Source organism: Limanda limanda, chromosome 1, assembly GCF_963576545.1.
Source record: "Limanda limanda chromosome 1, fLimLim1.1, whole genome shotgun sequence".
NCBI classification, from domain to species: Eukaryota; Metazoa; Chordata; class Actinopteri; order Pleuronectiformes; family Pleuronectidae; genus Limanda; species Limanda limanda.
In genome coordinates, this window is record NC_083636.1 from 19,256,295 (window position 1) to 19,269,836 (window position 13,542).

Consider the following 13,542-nt stretch of genomic DNA (forward strand, 5'->3'; position numbering starts at 1 on the left):
GCTGACTTGATGTCACACCTTTAAACAGTCTGACATAAAGGCAGCTACAGTTAGACATAAAGGCAGCTGCTGCCTTTAAACAGTGTACTGCAATGCATTGCACACATAATTAGTATGCAGAATAGTAGTATATGGCACGCATAATAATGAAACCTTGCACAGGGCTCCAGAGCTGCAATAACAGACACAAACAGCAGGTTTTACATGTTTCAAAGATAGCAAAGGTATTGCTGTAAGAACTGGGTTAAAGTGACTTTAATGTTAAATCAAAGCCCTCAAAAAGCTAATTAAAGCTTTCTGTAGGTGGCACTGTTCAGCCTTTTTGCCACGCCCATTTCAAATTACTCCAGAATACAATTACTTTTTTGGGCTTCGTACTTCCTGCAAACTTTGGTCGGGATTTGACCGTCTAAGCCCTGAAAAAGTCCAAAAAAGGAAATAATAAAAAGAAAAATCCTTAGAATTTTAGTTCGGTGCTCGGGCCCTAATTAGATGTTTTGGGAGCAGTGGTAGGTTTCATACATAGAAAAGTGTAAACAAGTGTGTCACACAACACCAAAAGACCCACAAATGTCAGAATGTTGTTTGCCTGCGTGCACTGCTGCTCTTAGGAACAGTGGGAAAACCCCCGAACAAAAGACCAGATTTTCACCTTATATTGAGCCTCTTGCTACGTATACACATCCCTGGACTGGACGGAACATCACAGTGTAAACTACAGTGATACTTTGAAGAGAACAGTCTTCTTATGAAACCGTATTTAGAAACACCAGATCCAAGATTTCATTTAGATCTGCACCAAACTTTACACACACAAATATCAGGCAGAGGTAATCACAGTGATGAGCCAGTACACGTCTCAAAAAGACCAATTTTAAAAGACACAAATCCATTCAGGTCTTTTTTCAACTTACCATTGTGTGCTCATTATAATAATAACCTAATTTCCACTTACACTCTTTTATCAATATTGGGCCTGATGACTCAGCAAAGAAAGCTAATTATGTTTCGGTGTAATTTATCTGCAGGCTCGGCTCAAATGGGTGAGCCTGGTTGGCCAGTGGTGAGGTGGGGGGGGGGGCGCCCTGGACAGGTGGAGTTACAAAGTCTTCAATCTTAAAAATTCCACACACGAGTGATAAGCCTGAGGCCGGATCAGCAGTTTAAACTACACACATAGGCCGAGTTGATAAATCACATGTCTAAAATATCGATGCCCACATTGAGCTCTTCCCACTCCCACCGAGTCTGGAACCGACCAATCAGCCGAGAGGGCTAATCTGCGCTCAGATCAGACTGTACCAAGCCCAAGGTCGATGGATTTCCAACGGTCCAATACCCGTATTGATTCCATATTTAACACAGATATGTCGTCTTGTCCGGCATCGATCCCACGGTGCGGAGGCAGGATATTAAAAAAACAAAGAGACATTCAATTGTGCTCTTTTGCCGTCGCTGGCACATTTATCATAATTCACTAGTTCTTGGTGGGATGACATCAATCAAACAGCGAGGGGGGGGCGGCACGACATTAGCATGGTGGCACGCTGTCTGTACTGGAGTCTCCAGTCCAACAGGCTAATTGGGTCTTACTCATTGAAGACTCATTAGAAACCAGGGTCTGAGAAACAATGCTGCCAGAGCTGGGAAGCAGACATTCCAATTACTTTTTTATCACCCAGCTCCACAACAGCAACTGTAAACTGAAAAGGGAGTACACACACTCTTTCAGAAGAAATCCAAACTCCCCCTCCCCCCCCCCCCCCCCCCCGACTTGTGCTATATACAACCAATGAACTGTGAGTTTATGAAAGTTAAAGAGCATGACCCAGGAAGTCTTTAAAGCCGTGCCTCGGTGAGCGCGGCGTTAATCTAAAGTGCAGCGGTACAACGGGGTATCGAGATATTGACAATGTTAATGGGATTTTAAAGAGTAGACAGAAGATAAAAATCCTTCAGCCCCACAAGTCATCAGCTGTGATAATGGTGTTTAACCGAGGGGACAAAATGAACATTATCATTCTTCAAAGAAAGATGGATCCGCCCCCCTGACACTAAACGACCCGTCCCACATCCTTCCCCCAAGTTTTTGTGGAAATCTGTTCAGTTGTTTTTGCGTAATCTCACAAACAAATCGACAGGGACCCGTCATCCCATAGTTAAACTCTAAAGCAGGCTTCTGTGGGGTGAGCATCTTCAACTTCCACTGCTGAACAGATGGACAACTGATTGTTCTTTTGTGTGAACTCAACGAAAGCTAAAGCCAATCAAATCCACGGTGCTGTCCAGGAATGTGTCCAGTTGAAGAACGGCTCTCTGGGAGTCTTCCCCCCCGTCTATGGCTGCATATGGACTTGCTCAATCATCGTTGTCATTTTGTGACCTTTTCTACATTGGTAGATTTTTTGGCTCGTTAAGTCAAAGGCGAAAAAATGTCTTTTCCCCCATAAGATCCCTCCAGTGATCTCAGCCATCTGCTCTGTCTGCGTGTGGTGGATAGGATGACACGTAAACTTTGAGCGATGAGCAGTTTGCACATCGAGGGGTTTGAAATTCAGACTGTGTGGTCTTTAACGTCATAATTACTCCAGTAGCTTTGTATCGAGGACCGATCTCCGGGTAGAGGATACAAAAACATAGAGGGGATTAATCAAAGAGGGACGTAAAAAATAAAATGTGCCTCATAACAGCAGCAGGTTTGTGGAGAATAGGGACTTTCTGCAGTTACGCCTTTTCTCAAGGCCGAGTTAATGTCAGAGGGTTTATGAAGTACAACAAAGACCTCATTTATATTCTTCTCACGCTGACACGCTGAAGACGAACAAGTCATCAAGATCAAGTCAAATTAAAGCATCATACACGGTGCACGCTGCTTGAGGTCCTTGAAGTGCCGTCTCAGGATCTATATCATAAGAGCGTAATCCCTGATGTTTAAGGGTGAAGTACATCTCAACCTACTAGACTGTATATAATTAAACAGCAGCTTTAGGCGTAGACCACCAGTAACGTTTAATGATAAAAGACAAACTGGACCCAGTGAGCATGTGTAGAATAGCCTGGCAATTTAAAGTTAATTCATGGTTTCTATTAGTTACTTCTTGTCCAGTTGCTTTAACTTGAAAAAGGAAAATATACGAAATATATGCAATCAGGTAAAATTGGTGCATCTATTTTGTAGGATTCCAACGGGTAAAACACTTCCTTACCAGTCTGCCACCAGTGGTCCAGGACAGGAACGCCAAAACTCTTCTTCGCCCAGTCCAATGTCTCCACGTCGCATCGCTCTCCTGCCAGGAACAGCGACCGCAAACTGCAACGACACAATCAGTCTGTCAATCAGACTTATCCACTCGCTCACAAGGAATGGTCAAAATAAATTGAAGTGACTTCATGAATTGGACTCTAAAATGATATCTAAATGAGAAAACCTGGATTTGGTGCAGATTGAATTCTGTTGCCTTAAAGATCTTTCAGTCCCCCCGCCCCCCCAGAGGAAATGAATCCCTGAATCCTTCTCAGTGTTGAGCATCATCTCCGCAGGCGTCCTGCAGAGCTCAGTCCTCGGCCTCTTACTTTAAATTTCATGGAAGAAAAGACAAAATTCGACTTTTCCCCCCCTCTTCTGAAACTCACTTCTTCCTCATTTCAAATGCATTTCGTGTAGGATATTCTTTCAAGTCTCACAGCAATAAACAGTCTCGGCAAGACTCTTTATTCCCCCGGGAGAATTCTGTCCTCTACATGGCCTCTGAGTCAATATTGATGAGACCCTGAAACGCCAAGTGCCTAGAGAGAAAGGATTCCAGCTAGGACATCTGAATATGTCAAATTCTTGCTGCCTCTTCTTTGTTTAAGCATTAGTTTCCTCCCAGTCCCTGGCTTCATGAAACCCTCCCCTCCGTGCCCTACAAGTGACCCTGAACACTGCAGTCTCCATCTTCAGCCTCCCCCCATTCCTCTCTCCCATCACTCCTTGCAAAACTCCTTCTGATGGCTGCCCATGGCTGCTCATACCTAATTCAAAACACTGCTGGTCGCTCGCTACAAGGCGGTGAGGGGAACCGTATCGCCCTGTGAGTCCAGGCCGCGGTGCAGCTATAGATACTCGTCCGATCAGCGGGGTTCTCCCCTCAAGTGACTGCTGGCCATCACTCATCGGTTCTAACTCCCCGACCTTCCAACTACAATCAAACTCCAAGTCACATCCCATCTTTTGAAAAAAGGCAAGACAAAATGTCATCACGCCACTCTTCCATCCCCTGCTCTCTCCCGGGAATAATATACCTGACTCTTCTTCAAGCACTACTCTCAAACTTGATTATCTTGTCAGGCTCTGCGATAGTTTTTCTTTGCTTTCTGTACAACCGTGATGGTTTTATTTTAGTTTAGTTATTGATTATCTGACAAATAATACCAGCTTTTAGTAGTCGATCAGACTGTATCAAATAGGGACCATAATAAAGCTGCTTTGATTGGTTGATCATATTGGACTATACATAGACTTATCAGTATCTGTATTTGTTTGCCAATATGAGCATATATGACATTTTATTTCAGAATGACAAATGCAGAAAAGCTTTGCATTTATAGATTAATTGAAGTTCTATTTTATAGGTTGTATAAGTGTTTTTACTTATTATGGTTAAAGTGGAAAATATCTACCCTCAATTAAATTTCTTTGTCATAAGGGTTTATACAAACCTCTTAGGAATCATTCAAAATGTATTTTTTATATGCGCTGATATATCTGTAACAACATCGGCCCCAGAAATGCGCATCATCTCGCTCTACTCGTGATTTACGATATACCTCAATTCATCCGTCTGATATTCTGTCCTTGAGAACTCGGCACGATAACAAACAGAATAAAAAGATTGACTCATTCTCCCGGCAGTGACCTCATGTTCCCACTAATCCCCATTACACTACAGCCCTCATCCTTCCAGTTAGTCAAGGACGATACGGATTCTCTGTGGTATTCAGGTTTTTTCACGGAGGAGTTCAGTGGAAGTATTTACTGTGAGATTTACTGTGACCTCAGAAATAAAAGTGGAAGGGACCGTGGGTTTGGCCGCCGCCCAAGTTCAGGGACTATCAGGCACACCGAGTCAGGAGCAGTTAGTGTAAACATCCGTGTGCGGTTTTCAGGAGGAAAAAACTCTTGATAAAAGCCCAACCTTCCCTTTCTGAAATCACTCTCAAGCATCAAGGACATATATCAAAGGTATAAAAACATATTAAAAACTTCAGTAGTGCTGATGGCAGTGTATTATAAAATCTCAGCAATTTGTTTTCCAACTTCCCTCCCACGCAGAAATAGCATCAAGGCCAGAAGTGTGTAGGAGGGTCAGAGAGAAGCGAAGAGACAAAGACTCAACCAACAAATATTCCACCTGTTAAGTTCATGGTGTCTACTAGAGGTTAATGGTGAAGGTAAGGTACAACAATGGCAAATTTACTCACTATATTACTGGTGCTTTGCTTAAAACACAAAGTAAGAAAGAGTTTTAATCACAGATATATTCACTATTTCTAACACTGTCCATTCTGGGGCCAATAAAAAACCACAGGGCCTCACTTATCTTCACGCTCCGACATTGAAGTCGGCAGATAAAGAGAAAAACATGCAACTCTTAGCAGGTAGGGTTATCCCTGTGATGACCTTCTGTCCCACTGTTAACATGCTTCAGGATTGTGTAGGGTCAGTGTGGCAAAGTTGATGAGCAAAGGGAGAATGGAGCTAAAGTTGGAGGGAGGGATCTTTTCTACACAGTTGGACGTTCGCTCTCAGTTGGAGAATACGAGAGATGTTCCGATCACAACATCAGAAACGCCTCTGGTTCCAGGTCAGACATTGGAAACTGTATTCTCCTGAATATAGAGAATACACTGGTCTATTCCCTCTTTATAAACAGCACTGGCCTCGATTATCAAAGCACTTTGTCACTTGCTTATGAGTGATGCTCTAACCAGTATTTACTTACTCCTGGCTTGAAAAAAAACACACCTGACACTTTCCCTGCCCCTTTGTCACGCCACATTTATGCAGAGCGCCGCTGCCATCACAGGTTCAGACAGCCCTGCAGCCAGACTGTCAATGTGGCTTTCACCTGCACAGCGAGCAGAGTTCTACGGCTCACGCACACCGATAAGGTTCCAGGGCTATTACAGTGGAGTGGCCCTTCGAGGGAGTGAACATCTCACAGTGTCAATAAAGCCCGAGCTGGGCGTTTTGAGCTGCTTCAGATTATATTGTTGGATGTTGCTTGAGCGTGAAATCATGTGTTTGATAGTTTTCATTAAGATTTTTATTACTTCTATCAAGACGGTTAATTAAAAAAGCAGCGTGGTTGGTATTGACCTACATTTCTGTGTGTGACATCACCGAGGAAACAGGATCGAAACCTTTTAGAGGTGGAGGAATGTGTTGTGTTGCAGAGATATCGTCTGGAGTCGAGCTAAACAACCTCTTGTGACTTGTCCTCTACTCCTGCCACTGCCTCATCTTACCTCAGCCTCTTTGTCATTGTCAGTCTTATAGTAACGTACAAAAAACAAATATCAAGTTACATAATCAGACAGCAAGGTGACCCCCGTGAGAAGAGCATTATTCAAGGAGGTTTTTGACAAGAGAAAATCTTTAAAATAGTATAAGAATATCACAGATTGTGAGTTTTCTGAGCTCATCGCGGTGATATGTTTTGCTCAGCGCCAAAAGGGAAAAGCAGTAATCTTTCACAAAGCTGCCTCCTCCAAGGGGAAAAGACACATTAGGAAAACAAGTAAGATCACAGGGAGACAGCGTGACGTTCACATGACTGATTGTGGCAGAGTCCAAACCGAGAGGATAGATGTTTTACAATATTTGAGGCAAAGATATCGTAGAAAATAACCTTGGGGCAACGAGAATAGCATCTAGAAAAAAAATAAGGTGCTGCGCATTTAACACTGCAAACCAAGCGAAGATCGTAAAATTCTGCACACAATGCCAGAGTTGCTGAATGATTCACCGGGGCCACAGGTCATCCACACTCAGGATTGCTTTATGATTGTATGCTCAGAGGCATTTTCAGACTGCTGAACAGAATGAAAGTGGCGAATTGACACAACAACCCCTCAGGTCAAGGTCTCCTCAGTGTTCTCCACCGAACCATTTACAAGTCTGATAATCTCAGCAAGTATTTGAGTCAGCGGACCGAACAAATACCACGAATGATGTTTATTCTTTAAACTGAGATACACGCAACCTTTTTGCCTTAACAGGGAGACCAGAACAGCCGTGGAAGCCGGTTCACACAGTGTGATTTAATACAGGCGGACTGTTATCCATCCCGATTAACACCGAGCTGCTCGAGCTGAGGGTTCGGACTGTGAGCAGTGGAGGTGTGAGAGGGCTGAGCCTCGGCAGATGGCTGGAGACTAACCAGAGGCTGGACACGTGGCACAGACCACCGGCAGCCGTGAGACACTTCGGCAAAGTAAAGTCAGGAAAGATGGACTAAACTCACAAAGTGGCATTTAGAGGTTTAGGTCTTCGAGAGGCATTAGTTTGTTTTGCACTGATTCTATCGTAAATACTACCAACCACTTCTTTATAAGGATTTTGTTTCTGTGTCAGGTGTTGCTTTACCTGGTCAGGGGGTATTTCTTCCCATTTTCCGCTTGTGGGTCTTGCTGGCGAATGGCTCGGATGGCGGTGGGTGCTGTGAACATGGAGGAGGCTCGGTGCTCAGACAGCACACGGAAGAACGCTCCGGGGTCTGGAGTCCCAACAGGTTTACCCTGTAAACAGACGGGAATAGAAATCGTACAACAGATTGCCTACAGAGGGAACAGCACACACACAGATTGCCGTGGAAGCTGAAAACCCTTACAGGAAGATTTCCACAAGGCTCGTTGATACAAACTCACTTCAGCTGTCATTTAGAAACCATGAATATTCACAGAGGAGCTGCTGAGAACGGACAGGCCCAGTTGGAAGGCTGCTTTCCAGACAGATGGTTCCCAGGAAATCCAGGGAGTAGAAAACACAGTGGCACTATAGGAGTGTTGTCTGTCTTGAGGAAAAGATAAAGACAAAAGACGCCTGCAGGCAAATACCTCCAACAGCAATTTCCTCTGTGTTACTTGCATTCGAGTAGCCTGTCTCCTCACAGCAAGAAGACGAGTGCGGATGAATGAGAATGAGCAGCAGTGAGTTGCAGTGGCTGTGGGTAAATATTTTAGACAGAAAACTAAATATTGTCAGCGTTATGTAGACATGGCCGCTAAAACGATATCCAGGAGAAGCGTGGCAGGAGTCAAACATTGATTTAAAGAAGAGAGATTCATTTTTCCAGCTGTGCCCTCTTAGCTGCAGGTGAGAGAACAAGATCTACAGAGTTTGTGATATGCTGATAAGCCTCCACATGTCAGTGCTTCACTAAATGATGGGGAAAGGACTCAAAAACCAAAGCTGCATTACATGTAATAATTAGATGCATTAATATAGAGTAGCTGTTCAAAACACAAATCATGCAGAATAAGCTTGGTTGTTCTTTTCCTGTTTAAAAGCAGCTGCAACACTACTGCAAAGAGCTGAAATGAAGATTGTGTATTTTGGCTTTGTTTCAGTGAAACAGGAGGAAGTGGGGACGCTTTGTGCATGTTTATTTACATACTATGGCTCATTTGAATTGAAACATTAAAATCTTCCACCAAATGGATCATTTCTGCAGGCTGAGTTTCCTTTTTTATCCCCAGTGTGCAGGTAGAAACACTGTAATTACTCAAGAAGAAGGGACTGGAACAGAAACTGCTGCAAGTCTCTCTCAGGAGACTGGACCACAGCGGCCAGAGTTAAACATGGAAACAAGGTCAAGCAGTTCACATCTTAAACCGAGTCCCAGTCCACGTTAACTGGAGTCGTTAACCAAATATGGAAATGTTCAGCGTGCAGAGACGACGAGCGCAGACACACAACCTGACTCATGCAGCTCTGTGAGTCCAGAAACTCCAGTTTCACAGCACATTTCTGCTCTGTGTTGTTTTTGTTGTCGCTCCTTTTTAAAGACAGTAAATCTTGTTGACAGGGACAAACCTCGTAGAGAATTGTGCTGTTCCCATGGAGCAAGGGGCCGTAGCAGATATATGAATGGCCGACCACCCAGCCCAGGTCCGACGCTGCCCACCAAACCTACAAGTGGTGAAGACAGGAGACAGAAATGAATCCACTACGTCCTCATTCATTCCCTCCGCCGCTTTCAATTCTAAAGATTTAAACATGCATGGCTGCAGTTAATGTAAAAGAAAATCAAATGTGTTGTGTAGACGATAAATGTTGATAAATAAAAAAACTAATTTCAGAACTTATGAGTCTTCGGTTCACATAAACATCACAGGGTGATTAAATCTTCCTAAGAGTGGAGAACAGTCTCCCGGCTGACTGCTCGCTCTTTGTTTCTCATGCACACCATTATCTCAGGAGGAGGACGATGCTTTATTGCCTTACGTCTCCAGGACTGAGTCCATAAATATTTGACATGGTCCATTTCAGCATCACAGCATAGCCGGCGGTGTCTCGTACCACGCCCTGTGGGACGAGAAGAGAAAAACACAAGGCGGGTGACAGGAATTAGGCCAAAAAACAACACACAAGTTTAATATCAATCTAAATATCTACACTTCGCTTTGCTGTACAGACAGAGATGGTACTTTGTTTTCAAGTCAATTCCTCTCAAACCAATTACAGCTTTTTTATTAGTTAATGGCGCTGCACATATACAGAGCTGTTTTTAGAGATCCAGTTTCCCTACAGGCGTCACAGAGGAAGTCACAGATGCTCACACAGAAATAAAAGCTGACACAAGCTGCACTGCTAAGCTCAGGAAGTAGCCGGCAGGTGGATATTTGATGTCGTCTGTTGACCAAAGACAAAATGATGCCGTTTCAACAGGGAGCCACGGTTTATTTCCATCTAGAAACCGCCTACGGGCAACGGCTCCTGCGTGAGCTCCAGCTCCCGCTGTGGAAAAGCTCCATCTTATTTATGTCATGTTGATGGCGTTTGGATTGAGCCCGGATTGTTTTGCAGAGTCAAAGAGCAGATGAATCACAGGAAAAGCTCCGCGCCGAAACTGACGGCACTTAGACAAACTGCGGCCGACAGAAACTCCTATAACTCATGAGAAATGTTTTACACGGTGTCTGCAAGTCAATGCATGAGGCGATGATTTATATTTCTCCACTGCTGCTGTAACAACCAGTACCTTTGGTGTCCCAGTTGTCCCAGAGGTATAGAGGACGTACAGTGGGTGGTTGGACGGGAGAGGAATGCAGTCGTGTGGCCGAGCAGTGGCCATCTCCTCCTCCCAGTCCAGGTTCAGCTCTGGACTCACTGATACTTTCTCCTGAAAGCACAAAGAAACAAGGAGGATATTACTTGTTTGCATTCTAATCAGTGAACAGCAAAAGGAAACAGCTTCAAGGTTCGGTGTTGAAGGTCGTGTTTATTATCATCCCACCAGGGATTTCTTCTTGTTTTCAAAGAGGGTTGCGGTACAGAGAGAATACAGGAGGACAGTTTTATCAGTGAATCACGGAACTGGTGAAGGAAATGGAAATTTATGGCAAGAAGCAATATGCAGAGAGACTTTTAGGGTAATCACTTCATCTATTATTTGTGAATGGGAATACAAAAAGTATAAAACTGCATATAACTGCAAGTATTCCAATAAATGTTAAGGAAGAACACCAATAAATTATTTCCACATAGAAAACAATAAGCTACGAGTAAGTAGAACATATGAATAAATCAAATATAATCAACTATCATAAATAATTAGATTTAAAAAACTAAAATTAAATTACAAAGATAGCATAGTATTAGTAGCTCTGCATGTGGTCGATGAGCTTTTATTTCAGTTTTCAGCGGGTTGCCTAGAAGTAAAAAAGGATTGAAATTCTTTCTCCAAAATGTGTAAATATATAATTTATACAATTATATAATATTTATGCAATAGACTTATTGTTGAAAATCTGCCCCGGCTCCTGTCTGTCATCACACTCTCTTGTACCGACCTCGGTCAAGGTTTAAAGACCTTAACATTTTCTGTCTCTTGTCTCCGTGAAACCTTTTTGATACTTCATTTCTTTAACGTGAAATAGTCCCGGGAGGGTGAAGAAAAGTCTCTTGTTCTCAGAAAAACGAGCTCAACACATAAGACATCATTCGGTATCACGCACGGATTCTTCAGGCAGAGGACAGACATCCCATAAAACCTCCAGCTCTCGGAAAAGCATCCTTGTTTATCCACTGAAGCCAAGCCAGGGTAAAACTTGGCTGCTTCCACAAGGCTTTCATGTCGGAGGCTGTGTTCCACAAAACCCACAACCTCCTGCTCGCTGAATGAGGGATGTGATAAAGCAGCTGCAGCCACTGTGTTTCACATGATCTTAAAGGTGGGGGGGGGGGTAAAACTGTGAAAACAATTTCACAGTTTTACTTTACAACAGCCCTGTAACTCCTTCAAAACACAATGTCCTGACAACAGCCTCTCATGTCTCCGGGGAAAGACCTGATAACACTGGAGAGATGGAGTGGCAGCTCACTGTGACGTCACCCGTTTGTCTCCGAGCTGACGTCATGAAGTTTGCTTGAGGACACTGCACACACCCCCCCCCCCCCCCCCCACCACCACCACCTATGCCTGCACCCACGGTTAATGGTATAATTAATAATGAAACTAGAAAATGAATGAAACTGCGACACAATTATTTTTCCTTGACCTCAAACTCCGCTGCGCCTATTTTATTACCCGAGTATCAGCAAATCAAGCTGATTCGGGCTTGTTGTCACCACATTAATGCCTTTTTGTTTGCTTTGTAATTACACCACACACACTTCTTACTAATTGTCTTAATGAGGCTGCCTATGAAACCTCAACCCCTCAGCTGCGCACATTCAAGGTACATTCTTCACTCTCGTATCATTCTATTAAACCAGCTATGCATCATTTTATCATGTGGTTCTGAGGCAAGGTTTGTATTACGATACCTTTTATTCATATCTGGCCAATTCCAGGCGATCATAATCCAGTTTTTTAGATTCAATTGAATGAATAAATGCACTATTATAGCTTGAAAACTGCAACTCTTCACCTTCCCTCCCCAACAGCAGCTACACGGTGACCGCACTCGTCAGCTTTGCACACTTCAGCCGTATTTTCAGATGCACTCACAAATGACACCGCACTGTCAACCTTAGCTCCGCGGAGCTCGAGGGCTTCTTACCATGTTCGGCCTGTTGTAGATGAGAACCTTGGAGGGTTTGTGAGAGCTTAGCTCCAGGGCCTTCTCCACCAGAGGGATGTACTCCACTCTCCTGCCGGGCTCGATGCCAAAGGAGGACGTGACAATCATCTTGGGCTGAAAAACACGAGAGATCAAGAGAGAACGGGAGTCAGATAAAAAAATGTCAACAACTCATTTTTTAGAGCTATGTTAGAAAAGAGCTGTCCTTTCATGATACGTGGAAATGTGTTTTGCTGCATTTTTAAAAAAGGGTATTAGTGGTATTAGCCTGTAGCAGCACTGCAGAGTCAAGTCAAGTGCAGTTCACTTAAGCCTATTTAACATGCATGTGATATTCCAAACAAGCTAACAGGATTAACTCACACCTGAGGTGCTTCCTAGAGGGTAAATAGCATTTTCTATAACTTTTTAGAGTTGAAAGTTTGAGGCACAAGCCACAGCATTGAAGCAGATGTGATGCACACAGGTTTATTTTTGCCATAGTGGCTATTTAGGGCCATTACAATGTCTATGGTAATGCTGAGTATGGATCAATCATGAAAAGAACAACAGTTAAAACACTTTCAAACCATTGTATTTCTTCAGATTAATATTTGTATAAACACATCACTGAGAGTTCACCATCGCCAGACACCTGGCACTGGCATCCCTTTCAAGTGTGTTGCTCTGAGCGGAGAAGTCGAGCCAAGAGCTCTCCTCTGTGAATGATTCATTTTCAGCAAAACAAAAACAAAGAAGCCTCAGGCTACCCCTTGTTTTCAGGGAGATCTTTTTTTTTGCACAGGATGAATGGTGCACATTATTAACGGTGCCAGAGAATACTTGAATTGGAAAATTATAAGTTGCCGCAGTGTTATTGGTCTGTTAAATATCAAACGGCCGGGCGTACTGACGTGTGACAGTTAATAAAGATTATATAGTTTTATCCAAGCGCAACATAACGATAGAGCTCAACCACAACCGTGATAACGCTTCCTAACCTTGGCGTGATTGATGCGGACGGAGAGCTCTTTGGAGGCGAAGCCGCCGAAGATGAGGCTGTGGGGGGCACCGATCCGTGCACAGGCCAGCATGGTGAACATGGCCTGGGGCACCATGGGCATGTAAATGACCACCAGGTCTCCTTTGCGAACCCCATTCTTCACCAGGACTCCTGCTAACCTGGACACCTGGGTTAAGGAGAAGAGATACACATTTGATATGAGTTTTGAGCATGATTTTAAGGTTAGATAATGAGGAAATAAATCTGAA

The 13,542-nt window shown here is 43.6% G+C and overlaps 1 protein-coding gene across 1 annotated transcript in view; it reads right to left on the reverse strand.

Annotated features, from left to right (window-relative positions):
• acss3 (acyl-CoA synthetase short chain family member 3) overlaps window positions 1-13,542 on the reverse strand; it is a 31,749-nt gene that overhangs the window by 15,687 nt on the left and 2,520 nt on the right. The window contains exons 3-9 of the mRNA XM_061070222.1: window positions 13,272-13,460; window positions 12,271-12,405; window positions 10,248-10,388; window positions 9,491-9,571; window positions 9,080-9,175; window positions 7,631-7,782; window positions 3,207-3,310 (exon numbers count right to left, since the gene is read on the reverse strand). Of these exons, the coding sequence (XP_060926205.1) occupies window positions 3,207-3,310; window positions 7,631-7,782; window positions 9,080-9,175; window positions 9,491-9,571; window positions 10,248-10,388; window positions 12,271-12,405; window positions 13,272-13,460 (898 nt within the window). The remainder of the gene's footprint in view (window positions 1-3,206; window positions 3,311-7,630; window positions 7,783-9,079; window positions 9,176-9,490; window positions 9,572-10,247; window positions 10,389-12,270; window positions 12,406-13,271; window positions 13,461-13,542) is intronic.